Source organism: Pseudorca crassidens, chromosome 3 (assembly GCF_039906515.1).
Source record: "Pseudorca crassidens isolate mPseCra1 chromosome 3, mPseCra1.hap1, whole genome shotgun sequence".
NCBI classification, from domain to species: Eukaryota; Metazoa; Chordata; class Mammalia; order Artiodactyla; family Delphinidae; genus Pseudorca; species Pseudorca crassidens.
The window spans coordinates 161,058,375-161,075,415 of NC_090298.1; the positions used below are offsets into that span (position 1 = coordinate 161,058,375).

Consider the following 17,041-nt stretch of genomic DNA (forward strand, 5'->3'; position numbering starts at 1 on the left):
TCGGAAGGTGACACCAGCCCCACTGTACACCCATGGAGCCAAGGCTGAGGGACGAGGAGGACTTCAGCCAGAGCCTGACTCGAATCAGAGGCAGACGCCCACCCTCCCAGCTCGGCCAGGGACACGCACACAGCCCTTCCCACCCAGGCTGCACAGTTATGTTTCCAGAGTTCACCAGAAGGTCACAAATAAAAAGGCCAGGCCCACTGGAAGCTGTGCCAAGCCTGTCACTGTGCCTGAGAAAAGCTGTTCCCAGGAAACCCAGTGACTCACAAGAGGGGCAGGAAGCACTCGGAGTCTCCATGAAATTGGGAGGGCAGGCAGTCCCAGAGTGGACACCCTTGGGTTTGAGGCTCGATTTATCTATGCTGATGTGACCGTGGGCCAACCACCATTCTCTAGACATCCCATCCATGAAATGAAGAGGCTGGACAAAAAGGACCCTCTGAAGCATCCGTCTAGCCCTGAGATGCCATGGCAAGCTGTCTGCCAGGGCTCACAGGGCTGCAGGCAACAGCCCAGGGACCAGGGGTCCGAGGCCTGAGCTTTCCCCCAGGACAGCAACAGTCTGCTAAACACACCCATCCCAACACTCCAGACCAACAACTGCAGGCTTCTTCTGTAAAGAGCCAGAGAGTTAATGTCTCAGGCTTTGAGGGCCAGATAGTCCCTGTTGCAAAAACTCTGCCACCGCTGCAGTGCAAAAGCAGCCATAGACAACACCACTGCGTCCCAATAAAACTTTATTTACAAACACAGGTGGGGGCCAGATTTGGCCCTCATTTTAGATTCTAAGGCTGACACTGAAAAAAGGAACATGCCATAACAGTGCACTTCATCAGCATCCTTATCCGATTCTGTTCACCTAACATGGTGGCAAACTACCGAGGCCTTGGTCTTGGGGGCCAACAGCTACAGCAGCAACACTGGGCCCAAGAGACCTCAGATTCTTCAGGGCCAAAAAGAGGGCCCATCAGTTCCACCACTAATCCCACAGGTAAAGGGAGCAGTCAGAAGGGCGATGTGGCACTGGCTCACTGTCAGGACCTTGAAAATGTGGCAGGGAGGGACCCACCATCAAGGGCGAGGCCAAGCTGAGCTTGCCCCCACTCTAGCCCCTGTGAGCTAGGCTGTCCTGACTCAATTCAGTGGGTTTTCCCCTTGTTGGAAATGTTGCACCGGGACCATTAAATCACTCCCTCCAGATGTGGGGAGAACCACAAGGTCCACAGCAGGAAGCTGAATTTCCCCAAAAAGACTGCACTCCCAATGCAGGGGACTCAGGTTCCATCCCTGGTCAGGGAACTAGATCCCACGTGCCGCAACTAAGAAGCCCACATGCCACAACTAAAAACAAAAAAGATCCTGCATGGGCTTCCCTGGTGGCGCAGTGGTTAAGAATTTGCCTGCCAATGCAGGAGACACGGGTTTGAGCCCTGGTCCGGGAAGATCCCACATGCCACGGAGCAACTAAGCCCATGCGCCACAACTACTGAGCCTTCACTCTAGAGCCCCACGAGCCACAACTACTGAGCCCGGGTGCCACAACTACTGAAGCCTGCATGCCTAGAGCCCGTGTTCCGCAACAAGAGAAGCCACCATAATGAGAAGCCTGCGCACCTCAACGAAGAGTAGCCCCCGCTCACCACAACTGGAGAAAGCCCGTGCACAGTAACGATGACCTAACACAGCCAAAAAAAAAAAAAAGATCCTGCATGCCGCAACTAAAACATGCTGCAACTAAGACCTGGTGCAGCCTAAATAAATACATAAACACATAAATAAATAAAACTTTAAAAGGAAAAAGGAACCTCCCGGCCCACTTACTCTCTTCAGGGTAGTAAGAAAAGGCAAGGTCACCCTGACCCCAGGGCAGCATAACAGGGTGGTCACCCCAACCAGGGCCCTCGGGCCCTCTCAGATCAGCCTCCCCTGGATGGAGGGAACCAAAAGCATGGGGGCCAGGGTGCACGTTGTGCGCGCACACGCACGCACACACACCATGCAAGAGAACTGGAGGCAGAAGCAGGACTGCACAGGGAGCCCACCTGCTGAAGTCCCCCCCCGAGGGCAAGCGGGCTGCATCTGCCCACTGGGTCCAGAAAAAAACACTGCTCCTCCTCCCCCTCAGGCCCTGAGGCCAGGTCAAGGGCAGGAGCGGGGTCAACGGTACTGGAGGTCTTGAAGGCTGAAGCTCAGCCTGTACCTGCCCAGTGCCCCACAAAGGGCAGTGCCTGACCTTTGGGGTCTCCAAGCCGCTTCCCACCTGGAAGAAAGCCCATTTCCGAAACAGTCCCCTTGTGATTCAACATGGGACACAAACTGCTAAACTCACAAAAGTCGAGTAGATTCTGCCACATCGGAGCTCATGACTAGGGTAGGGCCCAGCAGCCTCAGGTGCCCGCAGGGAGGAGCCCAGACCCTCCCTGTCACATGACCTCAGGGCCTCTCTTTGGTTTTAGGGGGAGTGGGGAGCACAGAAGTCTTGCCTTTGGAAGGGCAGGAAGTGGTGAGGGTGGCAGAGAGCTGAGCTACCTGAGCTGACCCCATGTCACACACACTCCCACCCTTCCCTGGCCCTCAGCCCCCACTGCTTGCCCCCCCCACAGGTTCTCCAGACCACCCAAGGTACGTACTAACTCTCCCAACTTAGAGACCCGGGTCCTGACTGGGCCCAGGCTCCTACACCGTCACTGCTATCTCAACTCATTACTGTTATCCTCCCCTTGTCACTGTCATCTCCACTTGACCACAGCTTCTCATTCAGGGTGGGGCCACACCTGCTCTCCCTGCCCTTCCTGTCATCTGCTCCCAGGGGTGACCCTCTCAAAATCTTCCCTCAGGCAGGACCTGAAGCCAGCCCAAGCCCACCTCAAGTGTGGGTACCAACATGCCTCCGTTCTGCTGGGGTCAGGTTCTCTGTCACCTTCACAGGGAACTCCTGAGCCTATCAATGGTCCAACAAGTGCCAGAGGCCCTTCAGACCTTAACTCTCACCAGAGAGTCACAAGCATCTTAGTACATTTTAAAGGCTCCAAGATCACCTCTCACCCGTCAGGATGGTTACTATCAAAAAAGGAGAAAATAGGGCTTCCCTGGTGGCGCAGTGGTTGAGAGTCCGCCTGCCGATGCAGGGGACGCAGGTTCGTGCCCCGGTCCGGGAAGATCCCACATGCCGCAGAGCGGCTGGGCCCGTGAGCCATGGCCGCTGAGCCTGCGTGTCCGGAGCCTGTGCTCCACAACAGGAGAGGCCACAACAGTGAGAGGCCCGCGTATCAAAAAAAAAAAAAAAAAAAAAAAAAAAGGAGAAAATAACAAGTGTTGGTGAGGATGTCAAGAAACTGAAACCCTTGTGCACTGTTGGTGGGAATGCAAAATGGTGTAGCCGCTATGGAAAACAGTATGGAAGTTCCTCAAGAAGTTAAACATAGGACTTCCCTGGTGGCGCAGTGGTTCAGAATCCGCCTGCCAATGCAGGGGACATGGGTTCGAGCCCTGGTCTGGGAAGATCCCACATGCCACGGAGCAACTAAGCCCATGCACCACAACTACTGAGCCCTGGCACCACAACTACTGCAGCCCGTGCACTTAGAGCCCGTGCTCCGCAACAAGAGAAGCCACTGCAATGAGAAGCCCACGCACTGCAACGAACAGTAGCCCCAGCTGGCCGCAACTAGAGAAAGCCTGCACACAGCAACGAAGACCCAAAGCAGCCAAAAATAAATAAGTAAATAAATAAATTTATTTAAAAAAAAAGAAAAAAAGAAGTTAAACATAGAATATGATCCACATGATCCAGCAATCCCACTTCTGGGTGTATATCCAAAGGAACTGCAAGCTGGGACTCAGATAACTGTTCACCTATGTTCACAGCAGCATCATTCACAGCAGCCAAGAGGTGGAAACAACCCTAATGTCCACTGACAGATGGATGGATAAGCAAAAAGTGGTAGATCAAAACGATGGAAAATTATTCAGCCCTAAAATGGAAGAAAATACTGACACATACTACACCATGGACAAACCTTGAGGTCATTATGCTAAGTGAAATAAGCCAGTCACAAAAGGACAAATACTGTACGATTCCACTTTTAAGAGGTCCCTAGAGCCATCAAATTCATAGAGACGGAAAACAGAATTGTGGTTGCCAGAGGCTGGGGGAGGGGAACGGGCAGTTAGTTTTTAACGGGGACAGAGGTTCAGTTTGCGAAGATGAACAAGTTCTGGAGATGGATGGTGGTGATGGCTGCACAGCAATGTGAATATATATACTTGATGCCACTGAACTGTGCACTTAACAATGGTTAAGATGGCAAATGTATGTTATGTGAATTTTACAATTAAAGATAAAAAATAACAGGACTTCCCTGGTGGTGCAGCAGTTAAGAATCCGCCTGCCAATGCAGGGGACACGAGTTTGAGCCCTGGTCCAGGAAGATCCCACGTGCCGCTGAGCAACTAAGCTCGTGGGCCACAACTACTGAGACTGCGCTCTAGAGCCCTCAAGCCACAACTACTGAGCCCATGTGCCACAACTACTGAAGCCCACGCGCCTGGAGCCCGTGCTCTGCAACAAGAGAAGACACTGCAATGAGAAGCCCGCGCACCACAACAAGAGTAGCCCCCGCTCCACGCAACTAGAGAAAGCCCGTGTGCAGCAACAAAGACCCAACACAGATATAAATAAATAGGAGTGGTCTCAGCTATATATGGTTTCACTCTTAAAAAAAAAAGATAAAAAATAACAATAGGGCTTCCCTGGTGGCGCAGTGGTTGAGAGTCCGTCTGCCGATGCAGGGGACACAGGTTCGTGCCCCGGTCCGGGAAGATCCCACATGCCGCAGAGCGGCTGTGCCCGTGAGCCGTGGCCGCTGAGCCTGCGCATCCGGAGCCTGTGCTCCGCAACAGGAGAGGCCACAACAGTGAGAGGCCTGCGTACCGCATAAAAAATAAAAATAAAAAATAACAATAATGAAAAATTTTTTTAGAAAAGGCTCTGAGAGATCCCAGGTAAAGACTGGGGTTGACTGGTCTTAGCACTCCCAAGGCCTCCTGACCACAACCCTGCCCCCAGTCCTGCCTGTCACAGGAGGAAGCCCCCAAGGGAAAATGTTCATGCATAGAGTGAAATCAGCCATGGGGTCGAGCCTTCCACAGGGAGCCCCCAGGAAGGGGCTGCAGCCGTCTACACCCACACAAAGCAGAGGAGTCACAGCTACTCACTCAGGGCTTCCCTGGATGACGAAATTAACCCCAACTTCCGGCTCAGGCACTCCTTAGCCCCAACTTCCTCTGGCTGCTCCACCCTCCCAGCCTCCCTACCAGCCTCCCTCCTTCAGCCGCTCTCTCAGATCTCACGCTGACATTCTAGGCCTTTCCTGGTTGGTTTCACTTGCCCTGCTTCCCAAGGGCACCTCCCTCCCCATCGCCGCTGCATTTCTCCCACCTGGCAGCCATCATCACCATGCCCTCAGCTGGCCTCCCCCATAGGGATGTGGGGACTGCAGGGTGAGACCAAGTCAGTCAGTCTAATCAACAGGACACGAAGGCCACAGGCATACATCCAGATGGGGAGAGAGGTAGGCCAGGGACTCCTCAGGCCTCTCATGCCCGTGTCCTGCCACTCCTGTCCAAAAAGAAGCCGAGGGGCCCAGGAAAGGGCAGGGGCGGACAGGGTGGCCCCTCGTTACTCGGCCTTTGCACACCTTTGCCAGGGCCACACTCAGCCAAGCTGGATGATGGAAGGGCCAGGAACCCCTCCTCACATACCTAGGGAACAGCATTCTCGAATGGAGAGGGAGTTTGGCCCCTCGAGACTGCCCTTGTGTGACTCCCCAGTACTCACAAGCTTGAGCACAACCTGAAGGCAAAGATGGAGCCACCATATCCTGGGCTCTGGGGCTGATTCCTCACACTCTGCCGGCAGCAGCCACAAACCCAGTGGGCTCAGCAGTCATCCCCAGGCCCAGCCGGACACGTCTCCAGAAACCCCGGCACGACCTCCTGTCCCTCCTCAGCTCCAGCTGGCCTCTGCTCACTGCCTGCTCCACCAGTAGTGCCCACTGAGGCCGCTCGAGGGATCAAGAAGCGGGATGCATGACAAGGCCCAGCTCCCTCCGACACAGTGCGGTGGACTTCCAGGCAGGAAAGTGGCTAAAAAAGACTGGGGAAATCCATTTAATCTAGTCATTCTTTACTTTACAAAAAAATCCTTGACGATAGAGGCAAAGAAGTGGATATTTTAAATTCTGAAGGGCTTCACTTTCTCAGATCATTTGTAGAGTATGCGCACGCGCGCGCGCGCACACACACACACACACACACACACACACACACACACACACACACGGGGGCAGGAGTGGTCAGCATCCATATGTTTCGCCCATCTGACCTGCGAGGCCACTACAACTGCAGGTGTTGCTTCAACCCAGGAAGCTGAGGCTTGGGAGGGAGCCAGCAGCCCGGGGCCCCCAGGCTGTCAGCAGGACCTGGCTGGAGCCAGGTTACCTGACCCCAACGTGTAGCATCCTTTGAGGGAGGCACTCCCTTGTTAGGACACCCTCCCTTACTATCTAAGACAGACACAGGGGCAGCAAGGCAAACAGTGAGGAGCCTGGGTTAGGAACCAGGGTAGGTGCAAGGGCACGTACTCGGGAAAGGTGTCCTGTGCCAAGCCGCAGTCTCCCTTTCTGAACGTCTACCAGGAGAACACCGATGATGGAGCAATGATGTGGAGCATTAACCACAGCCCTTGATCATCAGCGGCTCATTAATTTCTTGAAAGCACAGCAGTCCAAGGCGGGCTGAACTTCTCCAGAACCTCCTGTTATGGAGTGTGCCTGGGAACCCTGGGAAGTGCTAAGCAAGCCTTGGGCCCTCGACCCAATGTTATCTGCACTTGGACGGCGTAGCCCACCTGCTCGCCTGCCCATGAGGCTGACTTGGGGTGACACTGACACCCAAATGCTGTCTCAGGGTGCAGCCCCTACGTCCAGGCCCAGCCTTGGCTCCCCCAGTGTCCAGAACACCCACTGTCCAGAAACTGGTCAATGCCAGCACAATAAAGGAAACCTGCTATCCAACTGCCCCTGAGCAACGAACACAATCCAAGAACCAGAAAAAGAAAGGCTGCTGGCTTCCAAGGCCACCACATCCGTTCTAAACCGCCTTCAAATTGCACTGGTTAGGACACTGGCAAGAAACTCATGACATCCACACCCTGAGACAAAGTTAGCAACCCAGAAAGACACGGGCCCTGAAGCAGCATCACCACGGCTGCACACGCACGTCTTCCACCTCGCCCCACATCAATGACGATGATGCTGATGCTGTTCACCCACCACAGACCTGCAGCAGCTCTCTGATCAGCCACAGTCGCCTTTCCTCCAGCCAAGCGTCACTCCAGAGGTGACCATTAGCGTCTCATCAAGCCCTGCATAACCTGACTCTCACAAACCCAGCTCAGGCATGACAGTAAGCCGAGTGTGCAAAGACACTTCTGCCCTATGGCCAGAATCAGGAAAGGTTAGAAATGTCCACCTCCCCCAACCAGGTTCAGGTGGCAGCCCAAATACTTCTACATCTGTCCCCTTGCCCGACCCCAGTGGACCCCAGCTCAGGCCATCAAAGTCTCCACCCCCAGCCTCCCCACCTCTAGGCCTGACCTCCCTGAGCATCCAACACCACAAACCAGACCATATCCCTCCTGGGCCTCAATTTCAACATAACAATAGTTGCACCGTTCAGCACCTGCAACCTCCAGCTCCACTCGCAAATGCACAGGTACACCAGGGATGCCTCTCACTGCAATTCAGCATCTCTGCACAGCCCTCAGTACCGGACAGCAGACTAGGACTAAAGCCACTAAAAAACAAAGTTTAGCACTGCGATAAAAAAGAATCGAGACCTAAGATTATATGAGGACACCACTATGATGTCCACTTCCTCTGGATGCAAGACAGAGGAAGGTGCTGAGGTGCCAACAACAGCCCATGGAACAGGGAATTGCTAGTGTTCCTCACTGAACTCTACAGCTTTTGTGGTAAAAAGAAAGAAACTTTTGACATGTGTCGCTTTTAAACAGGAGTTCGGTGACCCCACAAACTTCACAGACATGTGAGGCCCCCTCCCCTCTGGAAGGGTTGTGGCGAGTCACCAACGCACCCCTTTGACCTGGTGACTCAGCCAGGAGCCGCATCTCAGTGTGGCCAGGGAGGGACCCAGCTAGGAGGATATAATTAGCGTCAGATTCCAGTGCAGCCACTTAGTGTGGGAGCAGGAGATCTCCCCCTGAATGGTTTACTTGGACACCAGCTTCTTTATTAAAAAGCAAAGTGATAAAACTGTACATGGTGGCTGTCTGTGTCACTTACTGCACTACAGGTCAGAGGCTGTTTGCAGGGATTGTTCTGGAAAGCATCCCTGTGGTCTCTGGGTGACTGCAGAGTGGCCACGTATCGTTAGAGGTGAGATCTCAGACACCTCCAGGCCACGCGAGTCACAGACCAAGGAGAAAGTCATAAAGGCAGAGAGCAAGGGAGCAAGGCCCTACAAGTGAAGGACCTAGGGGAGGCAAACCCAAAGGCACAGGATGGATTTCCAGCCAGGCACGTTGAGCAGGGCTGTTGCCATGAAGAAGCAGATTTCCCAAAACCAGGGTCTGCTCCGGGACAAGAGATGCACGGAACAGGAGAAACAGTCTTGTTTTTCAAGGACTCCCCAGAGATGTCACAATCCGGGTGTGATGTCAAAACTACTTCAAGGGTGATGAACTCTGGCCTTGCCGATGAGTCAACAGAGGGTGGGTTTCCGAGAGCCACCGGCTGTTTACACACAGTCACCATGGTGAATGGCTGCCGGAAGCCTAGTCAAGGGTCACAGTGGCAGATGCGGGGCTTGGCCCCTCACACAGCCTCATAGGCCATCTGCAGAAATGACCAGCACTCACTCCATACCCCAGGTTGCTCGCCTTCCCTCAGTACCTATGAGACATGTGCCTCTGGGAGGGACTCACCCCACCCAGACCTACTGAGTGCCCACCTTGAAACACACATGCAAACCGAACCCCTACGTCATGCTCCTGACACCAATGGGCCAGCCCAGTCCACTCGGCCACCACCCTTCAGAGAAGGCAAAGCTCAAGGCCACACATACTGCATTCCAGCCAGATGCCCGGTTCTCAGTCCCATCCCAGCTGGGAGACTCCTTCTGGTGACTCGGCCTCCCAGAGTCTTTACCTGTTTCCTCACCTGAGAATTGAGAACCGCTCCCCACCACAGGGCTGACAGCCAGGGGACAAGATGAAGTAACATGTACAGCTCAGGCCAGCGCTGGCATGCAGGGCACAATCCACAGGCACTGGTTATCACCTGCAAGCTTTCTCAGGGGAGAGGGCACGGGACAGTCAAAGCTGGCGACTTCAGGAATTTGCATGGCCACTCATGTCACCAATGTTCTCGGGACCCAGGGATGCTGGCATGTCATGAGGACTTGAGACCACAGTGGGACTCCCTTTCATAGCTGTGGCTCAAACTCCCGCCCAACTGGAGAGGCAGCCTGGGCCGGTGAGGACAGTCAGCATGACCTCAGGCAGGCAACGCTGCCCCTCAGAGCCTCAACTGCCCCCAATGAACAGTGGGAACAATAAGCTAGCCTTCCTGCCAAAACTGTCAAGAAGGTGACACATGCCTGGACAAAGGGCTTACAGGGGCCTGGCCAGAGGCCAAGAGGGGCAGCGAATTTAGCTATTCCTGAAGACAGCTCGGGGACTTCCCTGGTGGCGCAGTGGTTAAGAATCGCCTGCCAGTGCAGGGGACATAGGTTCGAGCCCTGGTCCGGGAAGATCCCACATGCCGCGGAGCAACTAAGCCCATGCGCCACAACTACTGAGCCTGCGCTCTAGAGACCGTGCTCCACAACAAGAGAAGCCACCGCAATGAGAAGCCCGTGCACCGCCAATGAAGAGCAGGCTCTGCTCGCCACAACTAGAGAAAGCCTGTGTGGAGCAACGAAGACCCAACGCAGCCAGAAAAATTAAAAAAATAAAGACAGCTCATATGAAAAACAGACAAGAAGCGACCTAGTTAGGGCCGAGTGGGGCAGCCCCCCAGGAAGGAGAGACAAACCCACCTCCTGGGGCCTCACAGTGGGAGGGGAGTAGAGGCTAAATTAAGGCTCCTCCTGCCACCGGTGGCCAGGCTGACACCCACGCAGCTAGCCCCTTAGCAGCAGGCAAGCAGCCCCCAGCGTGGGTCAGAACAGTCACAGAGTATTGTTGCAGACCTCCTCTTCCTAAGCCCGTTCCAGGACAGAGCCCTGCAGCTGCCTCCACGTCTTTACCTGGGCCTTGCCCCCTGCCCAAACACCCTCCCCAGCCCCTCATGTCTCAAGGCCTATGCATGTGCCATGCCTGGAACTCACACCCCTTCCCCCCAGGGGACCCCTCGCCCAGCAGACCTCAGCTCTGGCATCTCCTAGGCAGCGCCCTTTCACATTGCCCCATTTTATTTCCTTCCTGACAATGACTGCTGACAAGCTCTTCATGCTGATTTCTGTGCCACCCTGTTCATCATCTGTCTCCTGCCTCTAGAATGCCAGCTCGACTGGGGACTCATTTGGTCACTTATAAATGTCCAGCCCCTGAGCAGTGTCCCTGTACAGAGCAGGCGCTCAATCAGATTTGGGAAAATGTAGGAGCCCAGGCTCTCCTATAGTCTCTGCTCAAACCTCCAGGTGGGAACCAGCCCTGAGTACCGACACCAAGTGCTGAGAACCTGGGAGGGGTCAGGGCTGCACTGAGGGCCGCACGTGTGCCAAAGGAATCCCAACAGCCCTGAGAGGAGGAGCCAGAGCTCAGAGAGGGCAGGGCCCTGAGTCCGGAGAGAAGGATCTGGAGCTGGGAGGGGTCAGGTACTGGGACACTCATAATCCTAAAGAGAAGAAGGAACCAGAGCAGCCACTGGGATCCTCATAGCTCTGAGGAGGAGAACCTGGACCGGGAGGGGTAAGGCACTGACCCAAGGCCTCACGCAGGTAGAGCCGAGATTCAGAGATTCAAACCCAGATAGGCTCCAATTCCCAGGTTGTTTGGGCCCCTCCCCGGGCCCTCAATTTTTCCTGAACAACAATATGCTACTCTTCATCAAAGACCTTTTAATCTGGGGAGGGGAGGATCACTCAGCAACAGAGCCCACCAAATCCGATGATGAAATACTCAGGTGGTCGAGGGAGGTGCCCCAGGGAAGGTCACTTCCGTTCAATCACTGTCAGGGACACTTCTCTGAACAGGCGCATGATGCTGTCTTGGAAAGATGGGTTGTGTTTACGCTTCCCCTCTCTTCTCTCCCGGAAGTAACCCATCACAGTGAAAAGGGAGATCCACGGGAGTGCCTTGGGATGCACTCAAGACTGCGTGAAGCCCAAGTCTGGACGGTGGCAGCTGCACATATGACTACATCTTTACCTTCCACCATGTTCCAGGCTGGTCACTAGGTCTGTACAAAGGCAGCTCAGACTCCAGACCTCTCTGCAGAGGGAAGCTGTCAGGGACTTCTCCGGCTACTCCAACAGCTAGGCTCCCAGGAGCCACAGAGAAAGTTTTGAAGGATGCTCCTCTCCAGGCCCCTGCCACATCTGAGTCTGTAAAAACCTCTTTGCAATTATAGTTGCCCCTTGAACAACACAGGGGTTAGGGGCACCAATCCCTGAGCAGTCAAAAATCCCTTATAAACTTCACAGTCGGCCCTCCATATCCTGAGTGCCGAATCTGCAGATTCAACCAACCGTGGGTCCCCTAGTACTGTAGTATGTGTTTAGTGAAAAAAATCCACATACAAGTGGACCCGGGCAGTTCAAACCTGTGTTGTTCAAGGGCAACTGTAAAAATTTTGTAAAAGTAAAAACCCTCCCCACAAGTTGCCACTGGCAAACCATATAACCACAGCGCTAGAGAATAGAAAACTCTAGATGCTACTGACAGTCAAACATATGAGGTTTTGTTAATAACCAATACACTTCACTAGTCACACAAACAAGTTCTTCAAGTCGCCTTCCCCATGCCCACCACCCAAGAACACTGAGTGTGCCCAAGCTGCCCTGATTTTACTTCAGTCCACTACATTGCCCACTGGATAAGATTAAATACAAAACTGCCAAGTAACTTAAATGACAAGTCAGCCTCTGAGAAAAATGAAAGTTTGAGTCACCCCCAAAATTTAGCCCAGCTAGCCAAGTTAACACGAGTAGCTTGAGAAGGAGAAGCTCTTCGAGGGAGCCCTTTCCGGCTGATCAACACAGACATACACAGCTGGGCTCTCCGTGGGACGAACTTGAGTCTACAGTTATACCTTCACCCTCACAGGAGGAAGATCCAGCTTAGGGGATGTAACCAACACCCTAAATTAAAAATAGCAGCGTGACAGCATGAGGTGGACGCACAGGCAGGCCTTCCGGACAACTAGATCAAGGGAGGGCAGCATGGCAGGGAAGGCGGGGCTCCGAACTCACAGTGACCAGCTACCAAGCTCACCTTATTTACATGACGCGTAAGCTCTCCCCCAGCTGTTTCTAGGAAATCCTGCCTTCCAGGGGAACAAGTCAGAATTGCCCAGGGAAAAAGACTCCCGGCTGGAATTCCACAAGGAAGGGAGGTTCAAGCTGGCCACCGTGCCCCCTCCTCCTCACCTGCATTGGCACCCCAGCCTCACCTTGGGGAATCCCTTTTGACAAGGTGAGAACTCACTCTTCCAGAAAGATGAAATCCCGGTTCTATGAAGGGGAAACTGAGACACGAGGACAGGAAGGAAATTGTCCAAAAAAGTGGGAAGAAGAGCGGGAAGGGTGGGCACTGGGAACAAAACAGGGGAAGAAATTCCCAGCTTAGCTAATGGTGCCGAACAAGTCCAGGGCAGGAAGAAAGCCACATTCCTTCCTAGTTAGTCTCTCTCCTCACCCGCCCGAGGCCCCCCCATCCCCAGTACACACGCGCGCACACACACGCACACGTTAGGGCCTCCCTGAACCTGACGCCAGACCCCTCCCCCTACAGCCACTGACTATGAAGCCCCCACTTTCCAGGAAAGGAGGAAAAGGGCTCCCAAACCACCTCCCCTCAGGACCTGACCACTGGGCACCTGCAACTTCTGTCCCAACACAGGAGGAGGGCGCCATGACACAAACAGAAATGGGAAGAAGCAGTTTCTGACCACGGGCCCCAGATGTGCCCCAAAGTCAGGCCTGAAAGAAGGTAGAAAGAAGCCTCTCCCCATCCCCCCGGACCAGGTGGCAGAACTGAAACGCCTCGAACTTCCCGAGATGGGCCCAAATCGGCCCCTGAGAAGTTTGAGTCAGCAGCCAGGTGCAGTGGCCAGAGCTCCTCCCCAGGTGCCCACAACAGGCTCCCAGCTTGGGAGAGGCACCATGCCAGCAATTCCCTCCCCAAAACACTCCCACTTTCTAAAGGTGTCCAGTGATTCAGGTTCACCTAGGGAGTTGGGGACAAGCTGTCAGGTTCTGCCCAAACTCCCCTTCACAAGAACCAAGAGTGAACCCAACTCCAGAGGCCTCATTGGAAAGCATCAAAGACGGCCCCCAAGTGTAGACACAACCTCCATAAACAAACGGAACAGGACCCCACAGATGCCCCGACAGCGGTGCCCCACTGACCCACCCTGCCAGTGTCCTAGACGTTAAAGCTGCTCCCCAGGAGTGCAGTCAGCCATCCCTACCAGCCACCCTACAAGGAGCCAGACTGAGAAGTCCCAAACCCCCACCTCCCGTGCTCGGACGGCGCTGCCTCCACCCCCTCCCCTGGTCAGGTGAAAAAACGAGTTCCTGCCCAGGTGCCGGGTAAGTCGGGAAAGGCCCCGGACGCCTCCAGGTGCCGACACAGACGTCCCCCGGACCAGGCGCGCGAGTTCGGGCCCCTTGGCCGCCCTGGGCCGCCCGCCAGGGTCGTCTCCCCGCGCCGAGGCTCCCCGCGCTCCGAGCCGGACAGGTGCCCACCCCGCGCCCCACCGGCCCAGGAACCCGCGATCAGCACCTCAGACGCCGGACCCCGAGCCCCCAGGCAAGGACGCCACGGAGAGGGACGCGCGAGGCCGACCTGCGCCCCGACGTCCCCGACGGCCGCGCCAAGCCCCGTGTCGCTCACCTGGCTGGCGCGGTAGCTCTCGAAGGCCCTCAGGGCACTGTCGGTGAGCTTCACGTGGAACACGGACACCTTGCTGCCGTCGCTCACTCGCCCGCACGACAGCCCGTAGCTCCGAGCCTCCTTCAGCGCCGCCATCTTGCGACCATCGCTCCCCCGCCCCCCCCTTCCCGGCTCCAGGGCCGGAGGCGCGCCGGCCACGCCCCACCCCGCCGCCTGCTGACGCGCTGCATTATTCATGAGACGCGACTGGCCACGCCCCCTCCGGATCCTGCGAGAACCACAATCGCCGCCGCACCCCCCGCCGACGTGCTGCATTATTCGTGAGACGCGGCTGGCCACGCCACCCTGCGGGCCTAGTGAGGCCCACAGTCACCGCCCCGACTTCCTGCATATTCATAAGGCGCGGATGGCCCCACCTCTCAGAACTCTAGAGGTGTCCGCTTTCGTGCCCGGACTCCGCCCCGACACGCGCCCACCTTCAGGCCCCGCCTCAATGTGTATTATTCAAGACCCTGACAACCAGGCCCGTCGAAGCCCCGCCCCACCAGCTGCTGACGTGATGTATTACTTACGCAGTCTCTCCAAGTCTTCCGCCTTTGGCTTCTGTTGAGAGCCCCAACGAGGGCGCGGAGGGGGCCAGGCCGGCGCAAAACACGTGGGGGGGGGGGGGGCGGAACCAGCTGCAGGCTGAGTGGGTGGGCGTGACTATGCAAACCGAGCGCGCGTTGGACGCTGGGTTGGGCTGGTGGGGCTTCCCTAAGGTTGTTGGGGAATTGTGGGGGCTGGTAAACTTTGCTCGCAATAAGACTAGACTTTTTTTTTTTAATATTTATTTATTTATTTTGGCTGCGCTGGGTCTTAGTTGCGGCATACGTGTGGGATCTAGTTCCCCCACCAGGGATTGAACCCGGGCCCCCTGCATTGGGAGCGCGGAGTCTTACCCACTGGACCACCATGGAAGTCCCAAGAGTAGACTTTTAATAGAATAAAATCCTACATCCCCACGGGCCCTGAGAGATGGTGGTTGTCCAGTTCTCCTATTAAAAAAAAAAATTTCACATATAAAATTAACCCATTTAAAGTGTACAATACTGTGGCATTTAGTACATTCACAGTGCTGTGCAGTCACTACCACCATCTAGTTCCAGAACATTTTCATCACCCCTAAAGGAAACCCTATACCCACTAAACAGGTTATTCCTCATCCCCCCTCCCCAGCCCCTAGCAACCACTAAGCTACTTTATCTATGAATTTGCTTTTTCTAGACATTTCGTATTAATGGAATCATATAATATGTGACCTTCTGTGACTGGCTTCTTTCACTCAGCATGATGGCTTCAAGGTTAGTCCATGCTGTTACCTGTATCAATGCTTCATCCCTTTTTATGACTGAATAATATTCCATTGTGTGGATAAACCACATTTTGTTTATCCATTCATCCATTGATGGACATGTGGGTTGTTTCCACTTTTTCACTATTACGAATAGTGCTGCTGTGAACATTTATGTACATGGTTTTGTGTGGACAGATGTTTTCCCTTCTCTTGGGTCTATACCTGGGAATGAAATTGCTAAGTCATATGGAAATTCTATGTTTAACCTTCTGAGAAACTGCCAAGCTGTTTTTCACAGCAACTGCGCCATTTTGTCAATTTCTTGTTTTACATGTGGGGAAACTGAAGCTGAAGACCAGCTCTGGCTTGCCCAGGAGAGCTCCTCCTGGGCTCCTGGGTCTTCTGACCTGCAAAAAGTTCCTGAGTTGTTTTCCTTCTCGCTTGAATCTAATTTACGGTGGTCATAGAATGAATATTTTGAGGCAAGACAGGAAGGTGAAGGTGTATGTCTCTACCCAGGTGGTCTCATTAGTTCTGCCCACCAGTGCCAGGCTGGCACTACCATCTCTTTACCCCGATCATGAACTGCTGACCCTAAAGGCAATGCTAGATTCTGTGAAACCTTTTTCCATACCTGTCATTAATATCTCCATTTACAAATGGAGAAACTGAGGCTCAAAAGGGTTAGGCAACATGTGACGATATTCACCCTACCAGTGAATGGGCTGCTTGGAACTTTGAACTTGGATCTTTCTGATCCAGAGCCCTCCTGATTACCCTTCATCCTGCCTCTGGTACCTGGGTCCCTTTCTGTATTTCCTCATTGAACAACCCCAGCACAGGGCCTAGCACAGAGTAGGTGCTCAGGAAATATGTGTTGAATTAATAAATGATCTCATTTAATCCTCACAACACAGCTATCAGCCCATTTCAGGGATGGGGAGAGCGAGGTTCGGAGAATCTGGAAGGTCTTACATACTGCTGCAGAGATTCCAACTCCAGCCTGTCTGAGCTCAGGGCCAAAGCTCTGGGATCCTCCACCCTTCATCTAGGATCAGATCATCCTACCACCAACATGCCAGCACTTGCTCAGACACGCTGACCTATTTACCCACTGCTGTGCCCAACTGCGTATCCGGAGGCTGGGCCAGGAAAATACTGGAGCAGGCCAGGGCTGCACTGCCCCTAGAAGGGCCACAGAAAGGCAAGAAGGGTAGCTGTGGAGCAGGCAGTCTGGAGTTAAGAGGATGAGGAGGGGAGAGACAGCCAGACTGCTGAATGGAGTAGAACATGGGAGGAGCCAGCTCTAAGTGCTGACCAGCTTGCTGTGTGACATTGGGAAAGGCATTTCCCCTCTCTGAGTGTAAGTGGATTCATCTGAGAAACAGACAACAGTACTAGTAACAGTCACCCCACGTAGAGTGTTTAAAACACACGAGGCTCTGTGCTCAGTGTCTGGCACCCACAACTGCCTTTCGGGGTGGATACAGTGACTTGGTCCCATCTGCCAGATGAGGAAACTGAGCACTTAGAGAAGTTAAAAGACTTAGGAACAC

At 54.2% G+C, this 17,041-nt stretch overlaps 1 protein-coding gene across 3 annotated transcripts in view; it reads right to left on the reverse strand.

Annotated features, from left to right (window-relative positions):
• The window catches only part of ELL (elongation factor for RNA polymerase II), an 81,416-nt gene extending 67,095 nt beyond the window's left edge, over positions 1-14,321 (reverse strand). Inside the window, exon 1 of one of the 3 annotated variants that reach the window (XM_067733259.1) lies at positions 14,150-14,321. In XM_067733259.1, the coding sequence (XP_067589360.1) occupies positions 14,150-14,284 (135 nt within the window). In that variant the 5' untranslated portion in view covers positions 14,285-14,321. Of the gene's footprint in view, positions 1-12,681; positions 12,769-14,149 lie in introns of those variants that run through there. The other 2 variants (XM_067733260.1, XM_067733262.1) reach the window with 2 other exon arrangements.
• Between the last annotated feature and the right edge of the window lie 2,720 nt (positions 14,322-17,041).